Source organism: Tupaia chinensis, unplaced genomic scaffold, assembly GCF_000334495.1.
Source record: "Tupaia chinensis unplaced genomic scaffold, TupChi_1.0 Scaffold000549_1, whole genome shotgun sequence".
NCBI classification, from domain to species: domain Eukaryota; kingdom Metazoa; phylum Chordata; class Mammalia; order Scandentia; family Tupaiidae; genus Tupaia; species Tupaia belangeri.
In genome coordinates, this window is record NW_006160061.1 from 2389653 (window position 1) to 2411688 (window position 22036).

Sequence of the window (22036 nt, forward strand, 5' to 3'; positions counted from 1 at the left end):
AGTTGAGAAATTAAATCTAAATTGAAACCCCATAGGCTGAAAGTTAGTAAAATTCCATTGCATTTGAATAGTTCTAAGCAAGCAATTTGTTACCCTTTATCCTTTAGTGAATTGATGAACAGGTGGTTTCAGAAGATCACTCAGTATATTTAGCTTCTGAAATTTGAGCAACCCAAGATCTGATTGGCTGTTCTTGCCACATGATAACTCGGACCCCAGGCACCACACCCGCTCTTGCCTGGGGTTCTCAGGAGGGGAGAGTTGGGAGAGGCTTTGCTGCTGAGAAAATTTATTTGATAGATTAAAGGTAAGGCCAGTTTGTGGCTTTTTGTGTAATGTTCTTTCAGGAGGTATTCCACAACTTCCCTTGAAGTATTTTGCAAAGTTTGGGGTCATAACTGGGGAAATTAGTGATGAAAATGTGTGTAGGAAAGTCTGTGAGTAACCCCATTGCCCTGCAAAGGCCCTACTAATCTCTAAGGGGTGCAGTGTATGGTTAGAGTCAAGTTTTATACTAGCCAGTCTATCGCCTGACTGAGTTGAATCTCTTGTCTAACAATTTTTTTTCCCACTTTTATGCCTTGGATTTTTCCCCCTACATATGAGTATAAAAATGGATCTATGTTTTGCATTCCTATATTTATCTGTTCTACTAGGCTTCTTTTGCCTCAGAAGGAGTGGCAGTTTCGCTAGCTTAACAAAACCAGTCCCTGCACGGTGTTGGTTTACACAGCAAACGTCTTTGGGATAAGGGACAGCTGCTCCGAGTCATCATCCACTTGTATCAAGAGTCCTACTCTCTGGCATCAAACTGAAAAGGGCTTGAGAGCCTTTCCCTAGTTCCTGAATTAGAAGCTTAGGCTGAAAACCTACTGTCTTATATGTACTTCAACCCACGCTTTAAAACGTTTTTTCAGGTTTGAACGAGAGCTACAGGAACAAAAGGAAATATCCTTAGAAGCCAATGGTGTTCGGGAAGAAATAACCCCATTGCCTTGAGGTTTCATTTTTTCTTTTAAAATCTATCAATGAATTTTGTTTTATGTGCTCTAATTTGAATCCTAAGACAGACTGTGTGCAGTGTTTTAGAGCAGTATAGAAAACCAAGTATAAAAAAACCACCATTTTTTTTTTTTTTTTTTGGGAGAGGGTTTTTGCCATGGGGCACATGCATTTGCCAGAAAGACAGAGAGACAGAAGGCAAGAAATCATCCCCCCAGTGCGGATGGCCATACCGCAATCCTTTCTCCTCCTTTCTCTTCTTGGGATCCTGGGCACACATGCACACACACCTGGCGTGAGTTTAAGCCACCGGGTCTGGGGCTTGAACTACGGTCGACTACATGGGAGTCCAGCAACATAGCCATTACGCTAACTGCTGGTCCCCCAAGTCCACCTTTTTAGAATTTTGGTGCTATGGGGAAAAATTCTAGCCTCTTCTAAAAGCCAACCTGACATTGTTTTCACTTAAAATTTTTGCTTGATAATGTTTATTTTCCAAGGGGTTGCAAATTAAAGCTCTTTGTTACTTGGGTCCAAATTTCTTCCTTTTTATATGTTTCCTCTTAGAACTTTAACTAAAGCATGTAGAAGTAGTAATATTGGACATGTTTCTGAGGGAATTAAAGAGGAAGAAATGGGAGGCTTCCGTTGTTTAGACCTGTATGTAAAAGGTGTACTCTCCCTTAGCCTGCAAAGATGTAAGAATATGTAGAACAGATTAGTTTTAGATTCTATTTTATAAGTTGTCATTTCTGTCTGGGGAATAGATTCTAATGTGTTTTCATTTGTATGGAATATGGAAAGTTTGTAGGTGCCACTACTACTCCGGGAAAATGGCAGATGACGAAGAATATGAGGAGGTGGTGGAGGTAAGATTAAAAAAAAAAAAAGCACACACACACACACACACACACACACACACAAAACACACAAAAAAACCCGAACTATGACAGCAAAGTATTTTATGTAGTGACAATCAGCTCATGTAGGTGAATTAATCATTTGAAAAATACATTGTCTATTATAACTGCACAAAGAGTCATCATTAAAACCTAAGAGAGGAATATTTTACGTTCAGTTTCACTATAATTATGTGGGATTTAGAATCAAAAAGAAACATCACTGTTTCCCACGTGTGCTTTTCTTTAAACTCGCCAAAAAAAATTGAAGTGTGGGGTAAAGGCAGGTTTTAATTTGTCTTCTAGAATGACTTTCTTCCCCATCTTCCAACTCTAAATGATCAAAGGGACAGAGGAAAGAAAAAGTTCCAAAAATTCAACTCTGTTTCTCAATGTCTGCAAAACAATAGAGAGGAAAGAACCAGCTGGTTGAAGCTGATTATCTATAGAGCAATATGGATTGAATATTCGAAGGAGTCATATATCTATATCTATCTATCTCTTTATATATACATATACATATGAAATTTTATGCATATATGTGTGCATGTGCACAGACAGAAACACATAAACTCATGAAGGTCACAAGCAACAGTTGAAGCCACACTTTCCCACCAACTCTGTTACATTTACCAAACTGAACAAGACTAGTGTTTGCTTTGAAATGTTCAATTAAGGGAACCAGCAGTTAGCGTAATGGCTATGTCACTGGACTCCCAGTCGACCGCAGTTCGTGTCCCAGACCCGGCGGCTTAAAACTCATGCCGGGTGCATGTGCGTGCATGTCCAAGATCCAGAGAGGAGAATGGAGGAGAAAGGATTGCAGCATGGCCATCCCCCCTGGGGGGTGATTTCTCGCTTTCTGTCTCTGTCTCTCTCTGTCTGTCTGGTGAGTGCACGCGCCCTATAGCAAAAAACCTCTCCAACAAAAAAAAAAAGAAAGAAAGAAATAAGAAATGTTCAATTAAGAACAAAGATTGGGCTAGCTGGTGGTGAGGTGGTTGAGATAGCTGGATCCCACATGGCTAAGATGCAGTGGGTTAAGAAATGCAATGGATGTGTATGCATGTGTTCCAAAATCCCCCCCCCATGAGAAAGGAGAAGAAGAGATTGTGGCTGTCCTAGGGTGCTTCTTCATTTTCTCTCTTGCTCTCCAGTGAATGCATGAGCCCTATAGCAAATTTAAATCAAACAAACAAACGATGCTGGGTATCTTTGTTTTTTGAGAGTGAGATTTTTACTATGGGGTATGTGCATTCACCAAAGAGACAGGGGGAGACAGAGATAGAAGGCAATAAACCACACCCCAGGGAAATGGCAACATCACAATCCCTTCTCCTCCATTTTCTTCTCGAGATTTAGGGCATGCATATATATGTGCCTAGCGTGAGTTTAAAACCACTGGGTCTGGGACTTGAACTGCTCTCTGCTACATGGAAACCAGCAATGCAATCATTCTGCCATCTGCTGGTCCCCATATTAGGTATCTTGAAAATGTTACTCAAGATTATTGGTAGATATATAACACACTCATAAAGTCATTAATTTTTTATATTTAGTTTAGATCATTTTTTAAATCATGTTATAGGTTTTTATCACCAGCTCTTGCCTTTAGCTTCATATTATAAAATCTAAAGATTTGGAACTCCCCTTCATACAAAATCTAAAAAGTGCTTAATAATTACCAATCAATTATTATGATCTGAACATATGAATATCTGCAAATGGTTAAGGCAGTTAGAGACAGTTTTGAAAAATTTACCCTTTTTAGTAAGACTGAAATTATCTGTAAGAGCTACCCAGAGCCAAATTCCTAAAAATGCTGAAATTGCCAAAATTTGTTTTTGAAAGATTATTTTGGTAACCAATCTATATTTAGATGAAGAAAATATTTATTTAATTTGAAGAATAAAATGTGTTTATTATTGAAAGATAAAAGCCACCAAAAAACAAAAACAGAGTAACTCTCATATGATATTCAACTTATTTAATTCAAACTATTATATTCAAATCTCAATATAATAATCATTATCACTGGCTTTAATGCCAATGGCCACATTCACCATGTTCAATTATCACTAGGGTGTATTTACTGATGGGTTTAGGATCAGAATAGTCAACATCAAACACTAACAAAATTATGAAACAAACTATCTTTCCTTTAATGATATCAGAAACACTTTTCAACCTCAGTTAAAATATCTTTCATCTTGTTTTTGTTTGTTTGTTTTGTTTTCTTTCTTTTTTTTTTTTCCATAGGGAGCATGCACTTACCAGAGAGTCAAAGACAGAGACAGAAAGAGGGAATGTGAAAAATCATCTTCCAGTGGGGACGACTATGCTGCAATCCCTTTTCCTCCATTCTCCTCTTGGGATTCTGGGCATGCATGCATATATGCCATGTGTGATTTTCAAGCTGCCAGTGTGGGTCTCGAACTGTGGTCAGTCATGTGGGACTCCAGTGTCCGAACCACTACGCCAACTGTTGCTCCCCTCCTTCATGTTTTAAAAAATAATTGTGGGAGCTGGCACGTGGCATGGTGGTTAAGGGCACTGAACTCCCACATGGTGGACTGAGGTTTGAATCCCAGACCTGGACACTTGCTTTTTCACTTTCCTTCTCTCTCTCACTCTGTTCCTCTCTGGTCAAATTAAAGTAAATAAATAAACAAAATAATTATTCTTTATAAAAAGAGTTTTAAAAAAATGTGTGGGGGCCAGCAGGTGGCATGGTGGTTAAGGCACTGGAATCCCACATGGCCGACTATGTTTGAGCTGGGACCCGATAGCTTACAAATCACTCTGGATGCATGTGTGCCCAAAATGCCAGAGGAGAATGGAATAGAAAGGATTGCAGCATGGCTGTCCCCCTGGGGGATGATTTCTTCACTTTCCCTTTCTCTACCTCTACGTCTTTCCAGTGAGAATATACGCCCATGGCAAACACACACACACACACACACACACACACACACACACACACACATTGTGTACATATGTCACTGGAAATTCTCCAGGGTACTAGACTCGATTGGCTTACCTAGATGTCATAAAATGGAAGGGGCTCTTTTTAGACACCCCATCCTTGCTATTTTGTTCTCATTAGTGCTTCTGGGACTGACCAGCAGGTGCTAAACTAATAGACGGGCTGCTAGAGTGTTGAAGAGAGGTCTTATTGACCTCAAAAAAGATAATGAGACTGGAATGGTGGTGGATTTCAGAAAATGGTCAGGAAAATGTTCAGAAAACAGAGAGGAACTAGCTCTTAAAATGTCTCTTATTAATCTTGGACATTGAAATAAAATTTTACTGTCACTCAAACTTGGAAAGGAGGAGAAAGAAGCAAGAATGTACTATCTAATGAGTGGAGCAGCTCTGAAAAAAAAGTGAGATTTGGCATACAAATTAATGCCAACCATTTGGATAAAATTGCCTTTTTTGTAAGGCTATTTCTGAGATATATTTACCAATGATGAGAGCCCAGCAAAGGTAAAATTGGATGACTTTCAGAGAGCTGCTTTTACTGTGATGCTAAGAAAAATCCAAAATATTTATGAATCATTCATTTTAGTTTAAAATCTCTTTCAAGTCACTGATATTTTGTGTATCCAGAGAAATCGCTCCTTGCAGCGTCAACATCCAGTATTTTTGGAAGTGTCCAAATGCTGCTTCTCATGGGCTGAAGTCACAGGCGTGAAAGAGCGATTATCTGCCCTGTAAGAGCCTGTGGAGGGGTGTGCGTAAGGACATCCGGACAGAATTAGAGTGGGAATTTAACAAATAGCACAAGAGCAAAGGAAGCACAGTGTAACACGGGGCAGGTTTTACCCGACCGTTACTGCGGACAAGGCAGAACAGGTAACCTGCTATCAATGGGTAGATCATTTACGAGGTCGCTGAGCCAAGGGTAGAAGAAAGGAGGCCACTGAGGCAAGTTGTGCATCTCAGTGTTTTCTCCTTCCCTTAGGGAGGTAGTTTGGTGTCAGAAGAAAAACGAAGCTTAAGATTTACACATTGTGTTGACTGAGGAAATGAGCCCACGGTTTCATTTCACTCCTTTCCTTGTACACTTGGCCTCAAGGAGCCTTTCCTTCCACTCCCCCTGCAGAGCTGGGCGAAGCTAGGGGAAGGATTCCACTCTTCTGATGAATCTGAAACAAAATGTCAGCCCGTGTCTCTGCATCTATTTATTGCTGGTGATGTCAGAAGTAGAACAAAAGTAGACTCAGATTCAGATCCAGGATGCTCGTGCCTCAGAACTCTCAGTGGCCAATTGCAGCCTAACACCCGTATTTTATGAGGAGGAATCGCTTCATTTTTTCCTTCTTCCCTTGGTATTTACACAGTGTCCTCTTTGTCCCCCTTTTACTACCATCATGCTATTGAATGACACTCAACCACTGCTGCAGAAACAGCTCTCTTACTAAGTAATGCCACTGCTTTTGGATCTTACTGTTTCCATAATAGAATCCATTTACAATTTTTATTCACACGGGGGTTGCTTTTTTGTTTTCTTGTTTGTTAGCACCCTAAATTTCATCACAGTTCCCTTGCCCAACCCACACACTCAAGATATCATCATAGTATCTTCTAGCAAATTCTATCTTGGGTAGCATAAGAAAAATATTTACTTGTCCTAGAACAGCTTCCCTTAGTTAGAAACCAGCCCCAGACACTTGTGTCATCACTCTGCGTCTCTTCATGCAGTCTGGTGGCATATGCATTAGCTTTCCTGAAGTTAACTAGGTGAAAATGGTGACAGAATATGAACAGGCTCCCCACATCCCTCTCACAGATATTCCAAACCAGCTGAGCTAGAGAGTTACCTAAGTGGCTCAGCTGAGGCGGAGAAGAAATGATCTCTGCTTTGGTTCTCGTGCCGACGTATCTGTGCTCTATTTACAGTACTACACAGAAGAGACGATTTATGAAGAGGTGCCGGGAGAGGTAAGACCCAACCCAGACCTGAAATAACTGCACTCATTAAAGCAGGAAGAGCCTCTCCTCTCTCACACACCCAGGGGCACGAAAATGGCAAAAGGGATTCTCTGAGAAAGGACCACTCACCGATCTGTACCCAGAAGTTGGGGGTAAAAGAACAAACGTTACCAATTTGACATATTATTTCTGGTTTTGGTATTCAACATATCCAAAATGGCAGGGGGCAGCTTCCTGGATGTTCACGTGGTATTTTTTGTGTAGATGATGCTAATTAGAATAATGTCAGAGTCCCCGTCTGACTGCAGCAAGAGAGGTGGCCTGGCCCTGGGATTGACATAGAGACCAGCAGTTTCACTGTATAGACTTGAAATTTGTAAGGTACTATCTCTGCTTGTTCCTGATGATGGGAAGATGCTCAGATTTAAGCATATCAGGAATCGGAGAAAGCCTCTCCCATAAATATTCCAAGTTAGAATATTTTTGCCCAAAGTGAAATACTTCTTTTATCCTTCCTTTTCTGCAAGGAGCTATTTCTCCTTGAGCATGATAAACAGTGATAGACATGGTTAACCCTGTAACATGCTCAGAAAACCTGTGACTGCATGAAAATTAACATCTATAGATGGTGTAAATTGATTTGCTTCTCATGGTCAACCATGCATTTGTAATAACGGCCAGAAAGCAACTTATTGGCAGTTCTCTGACAACCCCAGGGGGGAGTTTTCCTAGATACACAATTTCCTTATTAGGTTTCTCTTTTCATCATTGATACTAGAACTCTTCCTTTGGTACAGATGAGATTAGCTGTGAAGGACATGATTCTGTGAGATGGATTGAAGACTTGCCTGGTTGTCTTCTTTTATTACATACATTTTTAACCTTGGACTAGACTCAAACTTCAAGTCTTCATTTCTTCCACTATAGCCTGTTGTAAGAAACAGTCATTTCCCACCTACGACACAGATAGGACTGTTGTGAAGATAATTACTCCATTATGTTGTCATCATTATTCTTGTCCACCTAGGCATTTACTAGTGTAAATGGCACTCCATTTCACATTAATTAACTGACTAAGCCAGGAGAATGGTGATTAGTTATAATATTGATGTGATTCATTTTTAAAAAGTTCATTATTCTTTGTCTAATACTATAATGGAGAATGCTTAAATACTTGCAGATCAAGCAGCTGATTTTCTTCTTAGTCATTTCAAAATTAATAATAAAGCAAAGAATTTGAGATTTGATTGTCTTAACTTTTATACCCAGTCTTGAGTTTGCTTTTACTTTACTCAAGATTTTCAAATGTTTAGGAAATTTTATTTCTCATTTTTACACTACTTAGAAGGGCTTGAGTATTTTTTTCTGTGAATGCAATTTTAAGGTAATGTTGCAAGTTAATAAGGAGTAGCCTTTGTATTCTATGTGAGCTTTAACAATTGGCAGTCAGATTTATGTGACATAACATGTCTTCTTGGGGTTTCAGTGCATGGTTTCCTGCTTTGACCTGCTTTAGATAAGGAGAAGTAACACCAGAAATGTAAATCTGACTTAGAGTTAGAATAATATGTATTAAAGTCACAGTAACACAGTGTTTACTTAAAACAATGTTGAAGTGCATGTCCAATTTTCAGACAATAACTGAAGTCTATGAAACTACGACGACAAGGACAATATCTGACTATGAGCAATCAGAACCTTCCAAACCAGCACTGGCACAGCCGGAACCGGGAAAGCCAGTGGAGAGGAAGAAGGTCATCCGGAAAAAAGTGGACTCTTCAAAGTTCATGACCCCCTACATTGCACACAGTCAGAAAATGCAGAATCTTTTTAGCCCAGTAAGTTTCAAACAACTCTGCTAATCTGCTTTTTATTAATGAGAAATGGCTGATCTCAGTCACCTGTGTTTAGGCTGCTGACTGGATTTTGTTTCTTGACTGTATATGAGACAAACACTTTGTAGAAATATCAGCTCTTTTCATGTGTGCATGTGACTCTTAAATGTTTCTTTTATGTAATTCATTGTCACCATTGCATTATTAGGGGAAGCATCCTGACTGAAATGATTCCTGCAAAACATACATGGCCAGGATTTGTTTTATGAAGGATTTATTGATATTTAATCCCTGTTAGTTGGCCAATCTAGAATAATAAAATGATAAATACAGATTGAACTGAAGTCAGTTCCTGGATGCTAAATAACATAAACTAGGTCTGAGCAGAATGGCCTCGTTAGTAGACAAGCTAACAGCCATAAAAAACTCTCTAAGAAGTTTCTAGTGAAGAACATGGAGTTTAGAAAATCAAGGGCCACCGAGTACTTATTTGAAATTGAGGGTCGGAATGTTCAGCTCTACCGAGAACAGTAGTTGATTGTTGGTTTTTACCTTGATGGCGTATTGGCATCCCCTGAAACTTTCAAACTATGAATGCTCAAGCCATTCTAGCTTAATTGGTTCAAGCTTGGGGCCAATGCAGAGGATATTTTTTAAAGCTGTCCAGAAGATTCTCAGGTACAGCCCAGGTAGAGAATCACTGTTTGCAATGGAACTGGTCCTTGAATTCTCACTTAGTGTTCTTTAAGTTGCACTGACTGACAGCAGATTTATACTCATTCAATGGATCTAATTTGCTGATTGCCCATAGTGGGCCGAGGTCTCTCTAGATTCTGATTGTAGTACCCTGGAGACTTGAAAAAGTGAGGTGTAGCTCAGAGGAATATTGTTTTGTTTGTTTGTTTGTTTTTCAGAGTAAAGTTTATGTCAAAAGTATCCTATCATGGTTGACCAGTAAATATTAACTTTTAGTTAATGAACTCTTGGAGATTATTTAATAAATTTCTAGTTCATCCTTGAATGATCTAATAATAAGACTTTCCTCCCTCCTCTATCAGTGCAGTACCCAGCAAAAATAGAAAAACATATTTTTAATTTGTTCCCATAAAAATCTCATTAATCATACCCTATAAGCCCAGAATTTCTGATATTCTGAACAGAATGTTGGCAAAGGTCTAGAATATTTTTTATGTAGTTAGTAACTAAATCAATGGCATCATTTAGATTGTTGACTATTCTACCCGAGAATATCCTTGAAGCATTAATAATAAACTATGCACATTGCTACTAAAGCAAGAATTCATTGTGTGTTTAGAAGAAATAATAAAATTGCATTCTTGTACAAATACTTCATGATTAAAACTTATTAATTCAGCTGGTGCCTCCCAGTTCAATCCACTGAGGTTTAGCTATAGCTTCTGGAGGGAATGTTTTTGCACTGTATTAGCAACACAATCTTTTCAGAATTAACTCAATTACTATATTTATTTTCCAAAGTAATTGAGGCTCAGGCTTTTTATATGTGCATTCAGACTAAAAAAATTTGATGATAATAAAAATTGAGAAATCTTAGGACATTTCTAAGAAAATAGTCTGATAAATTTTTACCGTCTCTAGGATCTAGTCATTTTTAGGAAAAGCAATTAGCAAATCTATTTTAGTTTTTGCTGAGAGTCTGGGTAGGGGACAAAAATAAGAGTGTTATGACTGATAATTTTTATAACTTGGAGGATTTTAAAAAATCAGATGGAGATAAATGCATTGCTTGAAGTTTCTGCGGCAGTCTTGTCAAATTTTAGGCTAATATCTGGTATCTTTTTCAGAATAAGTACAAAGAAAACTATGAGAAAGCAAAAGGACAGCCATATGCCAGTACAACCGATACCCCAGAACTTCGCAGGATCAAGAAAGTACAGGATCAGCTGAGTGAGGTGGGTTGCATTGCTAAAATAAAGGAGAGAGACTTTTCCAAACTATGCCTGCCAAAAAGGATGAGAGCTCTAAATATATGTAGAGAAAATATGGAGTCAAATTACTACAAGTTAGTCTATAAATCTAGAGAAAGCTTTAGCCATAGATTATGTTGCTCATTGTGAACTCAAAGAAACTTCTAGTAGCTAGGCTTAGTAATTAAGAGGAGACTACAAAATGGAAGGAAGTGCTAACTCACTTTAGTTCTCCACATTGGAGCAGAGTGAAGCCAAGAAACCAGCAATCTAGAAAGTCCACCAGGAAAGCAGACCAGCAGTAAATATGAGTGTGTTCTATGGGTCTTTGAAGATCCCAGCTGTCTAGGTAAAATGCAGACACTTTGCTTTCTGATGCAGATATAGTCCCTAGGATAATGCTCTTTGGTTATAAGATATTCTCTAATATACCCATATGTTAATGCCATCATGAATTCCAGATATGCATTATTTTTGCAGGTTAAGTATCGAATGGATGGCGATGTTGCTAAAACTATCTGTCACGTTGACGAAAAAGCCAAGGATATTGAACATGCAAAGAAAGTCTCGCAGCAAGTCAGCAAGGTGAGGCCGTGGCATAGATGGTTGTGATACTAAATGTCATGCATGTCATTCTACTTTGTATTAAAGGAGAAAACTGGACAGGCTAATCACAGGCTGTGTGAATTCAGTACCCATATGCATCTTGGAGGCTGCACAGTTGACCATAGTAAACACATATGAACTTTGAGTGGACTGAAGAGCCCGTGTCTACTTAGAGAGGAAGCAGCAACTTCACTGTAGGCAGTTACAGCGCAGAGTGCAGACCCAGTGTCACAGAGTCTTTTCTTTGTTTTGTTTTTGTTTTTGTTTTTGTTTTTGTTTTTTTGTTTTTTTGTTTTTTTTGCTTTTTTTGAGAGGTTTTTGCTATAGGGCGCGTGCGCTCGCCAGAAAGACAGAGTGAGACATAGAGACAGAAAGCAAGAAATCACCCCCCGGGGGGATGGCCACGCTGCAATCCCTTCTCCTCCATTCTCCTCTTGGGATCTTGGACACGCATGCAAACACGTCCGGCGTGAGTTTAAGCCACTAGGTCCGGGACTCGAACCACGGTCGACTACATAGGAGTACAGCGACACGACCATTATGCTAACTGCTGGTCCCTCTTTTCTTTGTTTTTTTGTTTGTTTGTTTGTTTGTTTGTTTTTTTAAATTGGGAAGCTGAGCTTTTTGGAGAAATTTCCAAGTTTCAAGTGTAGGCCACTAATTAAACAATATTTTTAAAAGTTCACACAGTGCAAAAGAAACATGTGTGTCAGCCAAAAACGAGTCAATGACTGATAAGTTGCAAACATTGAAACTAATTTATACAGAATCAAGATTATGATTTATTTCAAAAGTTAGGCTTTTCGAGGAGAAGTTTACAACTCAGAATGTGTTATAATATGTTGACGTAGTCCAAGTTTTCCTAGTGACACATGGACAGCTTTTATATGAGGACATTTTCATGATTGCCCCTTTCTTTTTGAAATCCTCATGCTTTTGGGTGAGACTTCAAACCATAGGTCCTCTGTTCTTTCGTTCTAGGTTTTATACAAGCAGAACTGGGAAGACACCAAGGATAAGTACCTGCTTCCCCCTGATGCCCCTGAACTTGTACAGGCCGTTAAAAATACAGCCATGTTCAGTAAGGTAAGGGCCTCTCTCTGTAGCTTCCTCTTTCTTTCTATGTTGTCCCACCCTATGCTTCAGAGTAATACGTGGTACACTGTCCCTCATCCAGTGTACAGTTCCCCAACTCTTTAGTGGGTTAACCTTGAAACATGTGGGACATAAGGGTGAGGAGGAAATAATAGGGATGCTCATGAGCAGGTGGCACAGAGATTTCTCTGGGAACCTGACCAGCCTGGGAGAGGCAGGGGAGTGAATAAGCATAATGAAGACACATTGGAGAACCAGCTGAGAGCCACAAGTATTCTTTTAAATTTTTTCTCTATATCCTATGCCACACTATGGATATTCCTAGCTGTTACTCTGCTTTTATTTGGGGGGTTTTATGGTCTTTTGCCATAGGGTGCGTGTACTCACCAGACAAAGAGAGAGAGAGAGGGAAAGTGAGAAGTCATTCCCCAGGGAGGATGGCCACTCTACAATCCCTTCTCCTCTCAGGACTTTGGGTATGCCTGCACACAGCATAATTTTCAGGACGCCAGGTCTGGGACTCAAACTGTGGTTGACTATGTGGGAGTCCAGTGCCTTAACCACCATTCCACCTGCTAGCCCCAGCTATCACTATTACTAGAGTTTTATTTGGTAAAGAAATTAAGTGAAGTGCTTCCTGGCGCCTTATGTTGTGTTAGTACTTACTGCAAGTGTCAGGTAAAGTCACAGGGAGGAGATGAAATAAAATCAGACACCTATGTCCCTCTGGAAATGAAATTTGTCAGGGTAAGCAGGACAAGCTGTTAATAAAAATAACTTGGATTAGATGGGAAGTGGGGTTATCTGTGAATTTCATTACCTTTCCTCTCAACTTGCCTTTCCTTTTTTATGTGATTGATGGGGAAATTTAAACTGATGGATTTCACGTAAGTGCGATTTCACTTTATCCTAACTCTTTACTGTTTTCTGATTTAGAAACTGTACACTGAAGACTGGGAGGCAGACAAAAGCTTGTTTTACCCATATAATGATAGCCCGGAACTGAGAAGGGTTGCCCAAGCTCAGAAAGCTCTCAGTGACGTAAGTGAAGTACAATTGGCATCATTTGGGAGTGTGAATTCAGGAAAATTTGAATTCCATCTGACCAGATGTTCATTGTGTACAACTAGAATCATTATGATTTGTAATGTCTAATTTAAATTAGATATAATATAAACTATGCTAGACATAATTAGTTCTGTCCTTTCTTACAGGTGATGAACCTAAGTCTAAGGTCTCAAAAATTGTTAGTGGCAGACCCCAGATTTGTAACCCCAAGACCAATGTTCTTCCCACTAGATCGTGTGTCCTTTTCACCCCCCTTGGCTCTGATCGAAGTAGTTTTGTGACACTAGCGTGGCATTTTTCAGAAACCTATTGGAAACACAGCTGGTTTCCTAAATCTATTAAGTAAACAATGTTTCCTAAGGTGTTTTGTTTTTTGTTTTTGTTTTGTTTTTGCTATCATAATCATCATATCCAAACTGTGGCATGTCTTCATGGGGCACTTGAGCAGTGTACTTGTTAAAACATGTCTGTATGGTTATTCCATAAGCAGATCTTGCCATTGGTATACATAGAGGGTCTTCCAGAGTTAGCAAAAAATCAGAGTCCTACTTGGGACTAGCGATTCCCCTTGTTTTGAAGTGTTTTATTTCATGACCCTTGAATTTGTGGAAGACCATATTAAACATACAAAGACCACTGCTCTACTCTTTGGCAGAGGACTATATTACAAAATGACAAGTTACCTGACATTTAGTTGTCAGCTAGACCTCTGGAATCTCTTATACTCAACACAGACTTAATAGAGCAATTGAGACTTAACAGGTTTACTTCTATTGGATCCAAGGGGTTCATCTTGCCATGAAGTGAAATTGCACATACTTGTTTGATGGTGCCTCCAACTTTTGAGGTCTGATTTTTATTGCCTCTCATTTGATATTCCTTGTTCATGTAGTGGACATATTTTCTATTCTATTTCCATGTAATTGGCTAAAGTATAGCACAGATAAGCTCGTCCCTACCCACTGTATAAGTTAAGAAATAAGGTATAACAAAATGTTGAAGTCATCTAGTATGTGGTACCAATTTTAGTGTGTGAGTACTTCCACTTTAATTTTCAAGATTGGCTTTTGGGTTCCATATCTCATGGATTCATATATTATTGTGTGGCCTTTATTAAGTGATCAATAGTTATTTATTGAAAATCCTTTGTGTATGCATACCTGACAGTATAGAAAAAAAATACTACAAGTTTTTATCCCTTCTACTGAGAATTTTTAATCAGACTGTTAAGATTAAAGTGTTACATATAAAATAACAAGAAAAAACTTAAAGACAATACACAATATAACAGTCAATACTCATTAGGAGAAAGGACACCCATGGGTGATTGGAGAGGACCTTGTGGAGGTGATGATTGTGTGAGGGGGTGGAAAGTGATGAAGAACAAAGCATTAAAAGTTGAGGGAGAACTCAAACGAAAAGACAGGAGTGAGTCTGGAGTTATAGAGGACAAAGAAAGTGAATCACGTGGGTGTCTAGTGTGGAATGTGCTTGTGAGAATGCTGGCAGCAGGACCTTGAAAACCACAATGTGGCTTGAAGTGATATAGTAGACAATAAGAGACCATTATAAGATTCTGGAGAGGAATCAATGATAAATGTAGGGTCTGGAGAATGGCGCTGGGCAGTATGATAGACTGGGACTAGGAAAAACTGGAAATGATCATTTGTACAAGTTTATCTTAGTGATATGAGTAGGTGGTCAATTGGATGAGATATTGGGGGGCAAAGAAGAGGTGGAAAGGGATCTGAAGGTAATGAGTATTACTAAGTATTAATCCAGTTAGTTATTGGAGACAAAGGAGAGAAAGGAGTCATGGTTGAGTTCATGACTGGTAGTCTGGGTAATAAGGGTATAACTGGCAAAGGTACATTAATAAGCTCTCCCAGCCTCACTCATGCCTACATAGCCTTTTGGGAGGCCAGAAGCCACATGGGAGGCCTGGGTTTGATTGCTGGCCAACCCAAACATGTTGGGCATAGTTGGATACACCTGTAATCCTAGCTGACTGGGCGACTGGGGTAGGAGGATGGCAACATGGCACAACCCTGTTGGAAATACCTATCTCTGTTTTTCTCCCCTCTCTTCTATCTCTCCCTTTCTCTTATGAAGCGGCGGGGAGCATTAGAGCTAAGGTAATAGAGGGGACATTCGTATTAAGGCCTCCTATGGATGAATTAGAAATTTAGTACCAGAGAAGCAAATGTGTAAGTGTGAGATCAGGACAAAAACGAAATATTTGAGATCCTCAGAATGAAAAAGATAGATGAAGATATGAAAATGTATGAGGGAGGCAGAATAGAGTATGGCCAAGGACAAAGTTTTGGAGGACACCCACACAGGACATCTGGAAAGGAACCAGCAAAAGGATGAGGGAACAAACAGAAGTTGAAGGGGACCCAGGAAATGCCATGTCATGTAAGCCTAGGGAGAGATGTCCAAGAAGACACTTAATCTACTAATGTCTCCCTTTATTTATAAAACAGAGAGATGGAGGGTTACCTCTGTGCCATTCTAGTGCTATGAACTTTGAATAATTAAGGTTGGCCACATTTTTTCTGTTATTCTAAGAGAAGAGAATATACCACAATGAAATAAAATCCTCTCTACCCTCTCTCAGATTTGGCAGTTATGGTATAGCTTTTATTTTTATTGCAGACCAAGTATGCACTAAGTATCAGATTACCCACATGCCTAGTAATACTGCTGTCAGCACTATGAACTTCTACAATTACTGGGCACAGATAGCTTAGCAAGCTGTTGTTCACAGAACATACCAGTGGGTAGGCATGCAGATTTTGAATTAAAGGTTTAGGTTTAAAAGCTCTCTCTCCCACTCCTGTACCTTCTTCCTGTGCCCTTGTGATGTTGTCCTTATTATCTAACGAGAGATAAAATACTCGGCAAATATGAAGAGTCTTTAAGATCCAGAATACAGAATTCTAACTTAGACATAATTTTGAACAAGGTTCCTGAGAAATTAGGACTTCTAGAGCTGATTTCTCTGAAACTTCTTGACAGGATGTCATACTTAATAAGCATTTCTCCTGTTTAAATGTATCTTTCTCCCTAAGGACTTAGCTAGCCATGAAAAATCTTGGTTATCCTGTGCCTAAAATAAAGTCTTCACTTATTTTTAAAAAACTGAACTTTTAGTTTTAACTCATCTTTTGGATCCCAATTGATTTAATGTTTATAAAAGCTTTTGTTATAGGTACTAAGTAAGTATTAATAAGATACAGTTAGACTTGGTTAAAGCATAAATATGATTGGGACCTTGAAATGATCCCATTTCCTTACATTATAAATAAGAATACTGCTATGGAAGGGAACATAATCTGCAGAAGTCTCACACTTACGTAGTGGAAAGTCAGGAGGATAATTTTCCTCTTCATATTCCCCTCATGGCCTCAGTGTATAAGACACACATCCAAAGATCAGTCATCGAACCCTTACTCAGATCAGGTACCATACAAGCCACAAAGATTCCTCATGAGAGGAGGACATGTCCTCTGCCATCCCACTGCTCAGACATGTAAGCAACCAGTTATGGTGTCATTTGAGAACTCCTTTAAAGGCAGTAAGTGCCATGTCCCAGGAGAAGGTTATTGCATCTGCTTTGGGGGTAAGGGAGGGCTCAGGAGGGGAAATTAGGCCTGTCTCAAAATGTGGGGGAGCAATCAGGTTTACAGACAGGTAGGAAAGGATACATTTGGGACATTCCAGGGAGAGGAACAGCATGTATGAGGCTCTGAGGCATTCGAGAGCATCACGTGTCTGGGGATCTATGACTAGTTCTGCATTGTGGGAGGTAGATTCAAGATTGATGGGAGAGAAAACCAGAGGAGTCAGTAAGAAAGAAAACGAGCAGACATGATAGGAACGCGGGATTCATGGGCCTCATATTTGTTTTAAGGTGAGAGAGGCCCTGTATAGGCTTAAGGAAAGGGGGTAATGAAGAGGGAGAGATTGGAGCCGTGAGAAAGAGGAAGAATAACTGATAGAGCTGGGTACAAAGGGTGTGGTACCCTGGATGTGGGGTCATGACCTATGAGAAATGCTTCTCCTCTAAGTCAGGGCAGGGTGTGGAAAAGGCAGGAATGAGTATGGAGAAAGCTATGTGTATAGCATTTCTGTACTCTGCAAAGGAAGAAGGTGAGAGTAAGATGGAGCTAACTGTGTACTTAAGAACAGAGTTGGAGTTTCAGACTAGCCACTGAGTGTAGGAATGACTGGAGACACACAGTTGGAGGCAAAGTGGCATTTGGCTGTCATCAGGTCATAGACAATTGGTCACAGAGTCTGAAGCAAGCTCTTGCACCCAGAGCATGCCAATAGGTAGGCATATGGGTTTTAAGCTAAGGGCTTAGGTTCAGAGACTTCCTCTCCTGTACCTTTTCCCATGTCCCTGTTAATTCTACTTGCCACGTTATTATTGCCCAATCCATAGAATGGTATGAATTTCTTCGGTGGCAGTCAGCACTTAGAGTATAAGAACAGAGAAAGTATGTGATTGAGTTGATCTCAAGTTGGAGGTTTGTTATGAGGATGCCAATGAAGAGAATAATGGAATCGTATATTGTGGTGTGAAAATTAGTAAAAAAAAATCTAGACACCAGATTCTTAGATTTCAAGGAAACTCTCCTAGAGTAAAGGGAAGACTCGAGAAATAGATATTATCAATAAAGATGAAAGCATAGTTTTTTCATAAAATGCCAACAAATGGAACATGAGAAATTGAATCATTTTCTATGGTTCATGAGCATCTCTGTCTTATTTTGTCAGATTGCCTACAAAAAAGGTCTTGCTGAACAGCAGTCTCAGTTTACACCTCTGCCCGACCCTCCAGATATAGAATTTGCCAAGAAAGTAACTAATCAAGTGAGCAAGGTAAGTAAATAGGGCAGGGACACTGTCTCTCTTGACAACTTTCCTTAATAATTTTAATCATCTGAGAAAATAACTAGAAGTAAATGTAAATAAAAACAGAAACACTAGGAGTATTTCTGTATTGAACCCCTAAAAACTACAGCAAAAGCAATATGTTCATGAATGTGCTAAACTATGTCAATAAGTGTGTACCTGACTTGTTAAGTTGATAATAAATGAGAAAGTCATGTTTTGAAAAAACAGAATTGTGTCCTAATGTCACTTGACATTTTTACTTAGAGGAGTAATACAAACTGTACAACCAAGTTACCACACCCTTCCAGAAGGATGTGGCTTAATTTGGTGTAGATTTTGTATAGTTTTATGCTCTCGGTCTTGGAAAAATAAGAATGGTAGAGTGGATTCTCAGACATGGCCTCATTGATGGCAGTGAGCAGTGCACCTCATAACTTTTAAGGCCCTAGGAAGCAGCCTCATTGGCCTATATTTAGGCTTGTAAACTAGCTCTCAGGAATGCAGTCCTTACAAGGAATGCAGAGACAGATGTTCAACTGATGAACAAGCTAATACTAAATTCCTATTTGAAATTGGTCCAAATCAGGCTATTTTTTCTCAAGATAATACTGCTTTTTTTGCCCTCGATACGGTTGAGTTTCAGTTTGCTCTCCTCTTTGAATTTTGATAGCACCTCAAGATTTTTATCTATCTCGAGTATTTTGGGGAAAGTACATCTTCAGGGGAGGAGAGGGAGAAAAGATATGGGTGACGAAGTCTCTTCAGTGATTTTCTTTTAGTGTCTGATATATTACTGGTTCCATAACTTTCTAACCAGGGGCTATTTGGATTTAGTAAGTATAGTAGAATTTCACTAGTAATACAACCAACCTATAATTTTTCCCGGGGCCAAGTAGAAACCAGGGTTACAACTTTGCATAAAGAGATGGTCTACTGAACGTGTTTATATTATAAATAAGATTGGGGAGAAGTACAATCTATCTTTGTAGAAGAAAAAGAAAAACGGTGTTTTCAAGTTATCATTTAGAGTAAAGGAATCTATTTTTAATGTTCACTTTAGGAGTAATTGAAGGGATATCTTACTAAGAAAATATCCTCTTACCTGATTTGAATATGCAGGGTGGGCACTTGAAAGCAATTTTAAAAATTACTCTTAAGCTTCTTTAAAATCTTTCTCTCTACCAATATAAGCTCGTTGGTTAGTTTAAAGCCAGACTCTTCACTATGATAGCCTCTAGATAAATGATATGGAGCACTTGAAATATGACTAGTTTAAAATGAGTATATTAACCAGCCTGGGCTTCTGTAACAAAATATCATAAGGTGAGTGGGTTAAGCAAAAGAGTTATTTCTCTTAGCTCAGGGGGCTGGAAGTCCAAGGTCAAAGATTCATTTCCTGAGGAGGACCTCCTTGCTGGCTTGCAGACAGCTGCCTTCTCCTCATGTCCTCACGTGATGGAGACAAGAGAGCAAGCTTGGTCTCTTTTCCTCTTATAAGGACACTAATTCCGTCCTGGGACTCGACCTTCATGACCTCGCTGAAACCTAATTAATTCCCCAAAGCCCTACAACATAAGAATGTTGTAAGGAATTAGGGCTTCAACATCAGAATTTTAGAGCTATGTGAACATTAATTCCATTACACTGAAAGTCCTCTATGTGAGAAATATAAGCTGGAGGAGAAGGGATTGCGGCGTGACCGTCCCCCCTGGGGGGTGATTTCTTGCTTTCTGTCTCTCTGTCTCTCTCTCTCTGTCTGGCGAGCACACGCGCCCTATAGTGAAAACCTCTCAAAAAAAAAAGAAAGAAAGAAAGAAAGAAAGAAATATAAGCTGGATATGAGTATGCAAACTCACTATGAAAAATGTGAAATAGATCATTAATTATCTTTCTATTGATTACATATTGGTATGATAGTTTGGATATACTATGTTAAATAAAATATATTAAAGTTCATTTCCCACCAGTAATTTTTTGTATTAAAAATATTGCAATTAATATAAAATGGCTTGCCTTTGACGTCTATTGGACTGAATCAGTCTACTTGGATAAGGAGACAATGCTGGATACTTTTGAAAGCTTTGCCAGAGCTGAGTTTGCCGTTGTGGGATAATAATATGAGCTCAGAGGAAGGATAGTTAGAGACGAGAGCCACCAGATTTGCCCATAATGACATTATTCACCAGCTTTACCAAGATTTCCAAGTTGTTAACGGCTATCATACATCCAAAATAACAGTCATGTGCAAAGAAATGCTTGTGATTGGTAGCAGACCATCTGCCAACAACCCTTCTGATTAGAGAGCCACAAGGCTGCCAAGGGTGTTGCTGTTTGTGGGACTCCATCCTTCATGAGGTCTTCCCCACTCTCAAGCTGCTTTGACTAGTATTTCAGCATTCTCATATCTTCTTTCTCTCTAAAGTAAGGAAAAATCTTCTTTATCTACCCACCCTTACGTATTGAGGTATTGAGATTCCTTTTGTCTCCTTGTCAACTTTGATTCCTAGAGCCACCCTTTACTTTGTATTTTTCTGTTTAGACAGTTAATGATCACATATCAGCAATGATTGAATTTATGTTCCATTCTTTTTACCAGCTTTCCTTACCATATTTGTCAGGATCAGTTATCAGCTTTGTCTTTGGCCTGCGTCATCAGTACCTCCTCTCGGCTCAGCTGCTTTTTGCAGCTCTGCTGTAGATGGACAGGCAAATAGAGCTGAACATATACACAGGCATTCCAGGTGAGGAAACTGCACACTATGACTTGCTGACATCGGGTTCCTGATGCAGCACTGGGAAGTTCCTTAGTTTCTTTTCTTGCCTTTCTGCTCCCTTCTAGATTCACAATACAAAAAAACAAACAAACTAACTTCTGATTGGAAGTTCCAGTTGACACCCAGAATCTAGAATGTTGTTTAAAAAATAAAATTCAGGATGCAATATGGATGCTGTAATACATCTTACAGTATACAATCTTACAGCATACAATCAATATTGTATGGTGTACCATATTGGTATACAATGTAGATTGTATGCTGTGAGATGTATTGGGTTGTCAGAAAAGTCAGAACATATTTTAAGCATAGGAAAAAAAAATAGAAAAAAAATACATCATGACTTTTCCAACAACCCAATACAATGTAAAATGTAAAAAAAAATAAAAAGGAAAAAAGAAAAAATATATTTGAGTGGCATATGGTTACTCAGCATGAAGATGAGACTATCTTCTGAAACCATAGAGACCCTTCCATCACAGGAATTGGATGACTCCTGTTGATGAACTTGATGAGATTATATTGAGTCAGAAAAGTAGCCATGGACCTATTGTGGGCAAAACATTCTTAACTGGGACTCCTTCCTCCCGTGTGAAAGGATAACTTCTCCATGAATGAAGCCATTAGGAGTCTCAGTGTTTAGTTATTCACAGAAAAGGAAAGGTATGATTAACTAACTGGCTTTGTATTCCTTTCCATTTGATAACCACACAAAAACCTCAGTAGAGGTGGAAATGAAAAAAATTAACAAGGAAATCATGTGTTTAAACAAGATATTAGGAAGTCTAATTTTTGGCCCAATGCAAGTACCCTCAGTTGAATTTTGGAAAGGAGGGATTGTGGTTTGGTAAGCAATCTCACTGTATCTATTGACATGTGGTTCTACTCCTAACCACTGAAGATATACCAGGACTCGTAAATGACCCAGTGTTCTTTCTTCTGTTCAACAAGGAAATTTAGATAAATTC

The 22036-nt window shown here is 39.1% G+C and overlaps 1 protein-coding gene across 2 annotated transcripts in view; it reads left to right on the forward strand.

Moving 5' to 3' along the window:
* The first annotated feature begins 1835 nt into the window (after nt 1-1835).
* NEB (nebulin) overlaps nt 1836-22036 on the forward strand; it is a 234272-nt gene continuing 214071 nt past the window's right edge. For both annotated transcript variants that reach the window (XM_027775357.1, XM_006157632.1), the window contains exons 1-8: nt 1836-1871; nt 6807-6848; nt 8474-8677; nt 10498-10605; nt 11101-11205; nt 12208-12312; nt 13258-13362; nt 18175-18279. In XM_027775357.1, coding sequence (XP_027631158.1) covers nt 1836-1871; nt 6807-6848; nt 8474-8677; nt 10498-10605; nt 11101-11205; nt 12208-12312; nt 13258-13362; nt 18175-18279 — 810 coding nt within the window. The remainder of the gene's footprint in view (nt 1872-6806; nt 6849-8473; nt 8678-10497; nt 10606-11100; nt 11206-12207; nt 12313-13257; nt 13363-18174; nt 18280-22036) is intronic.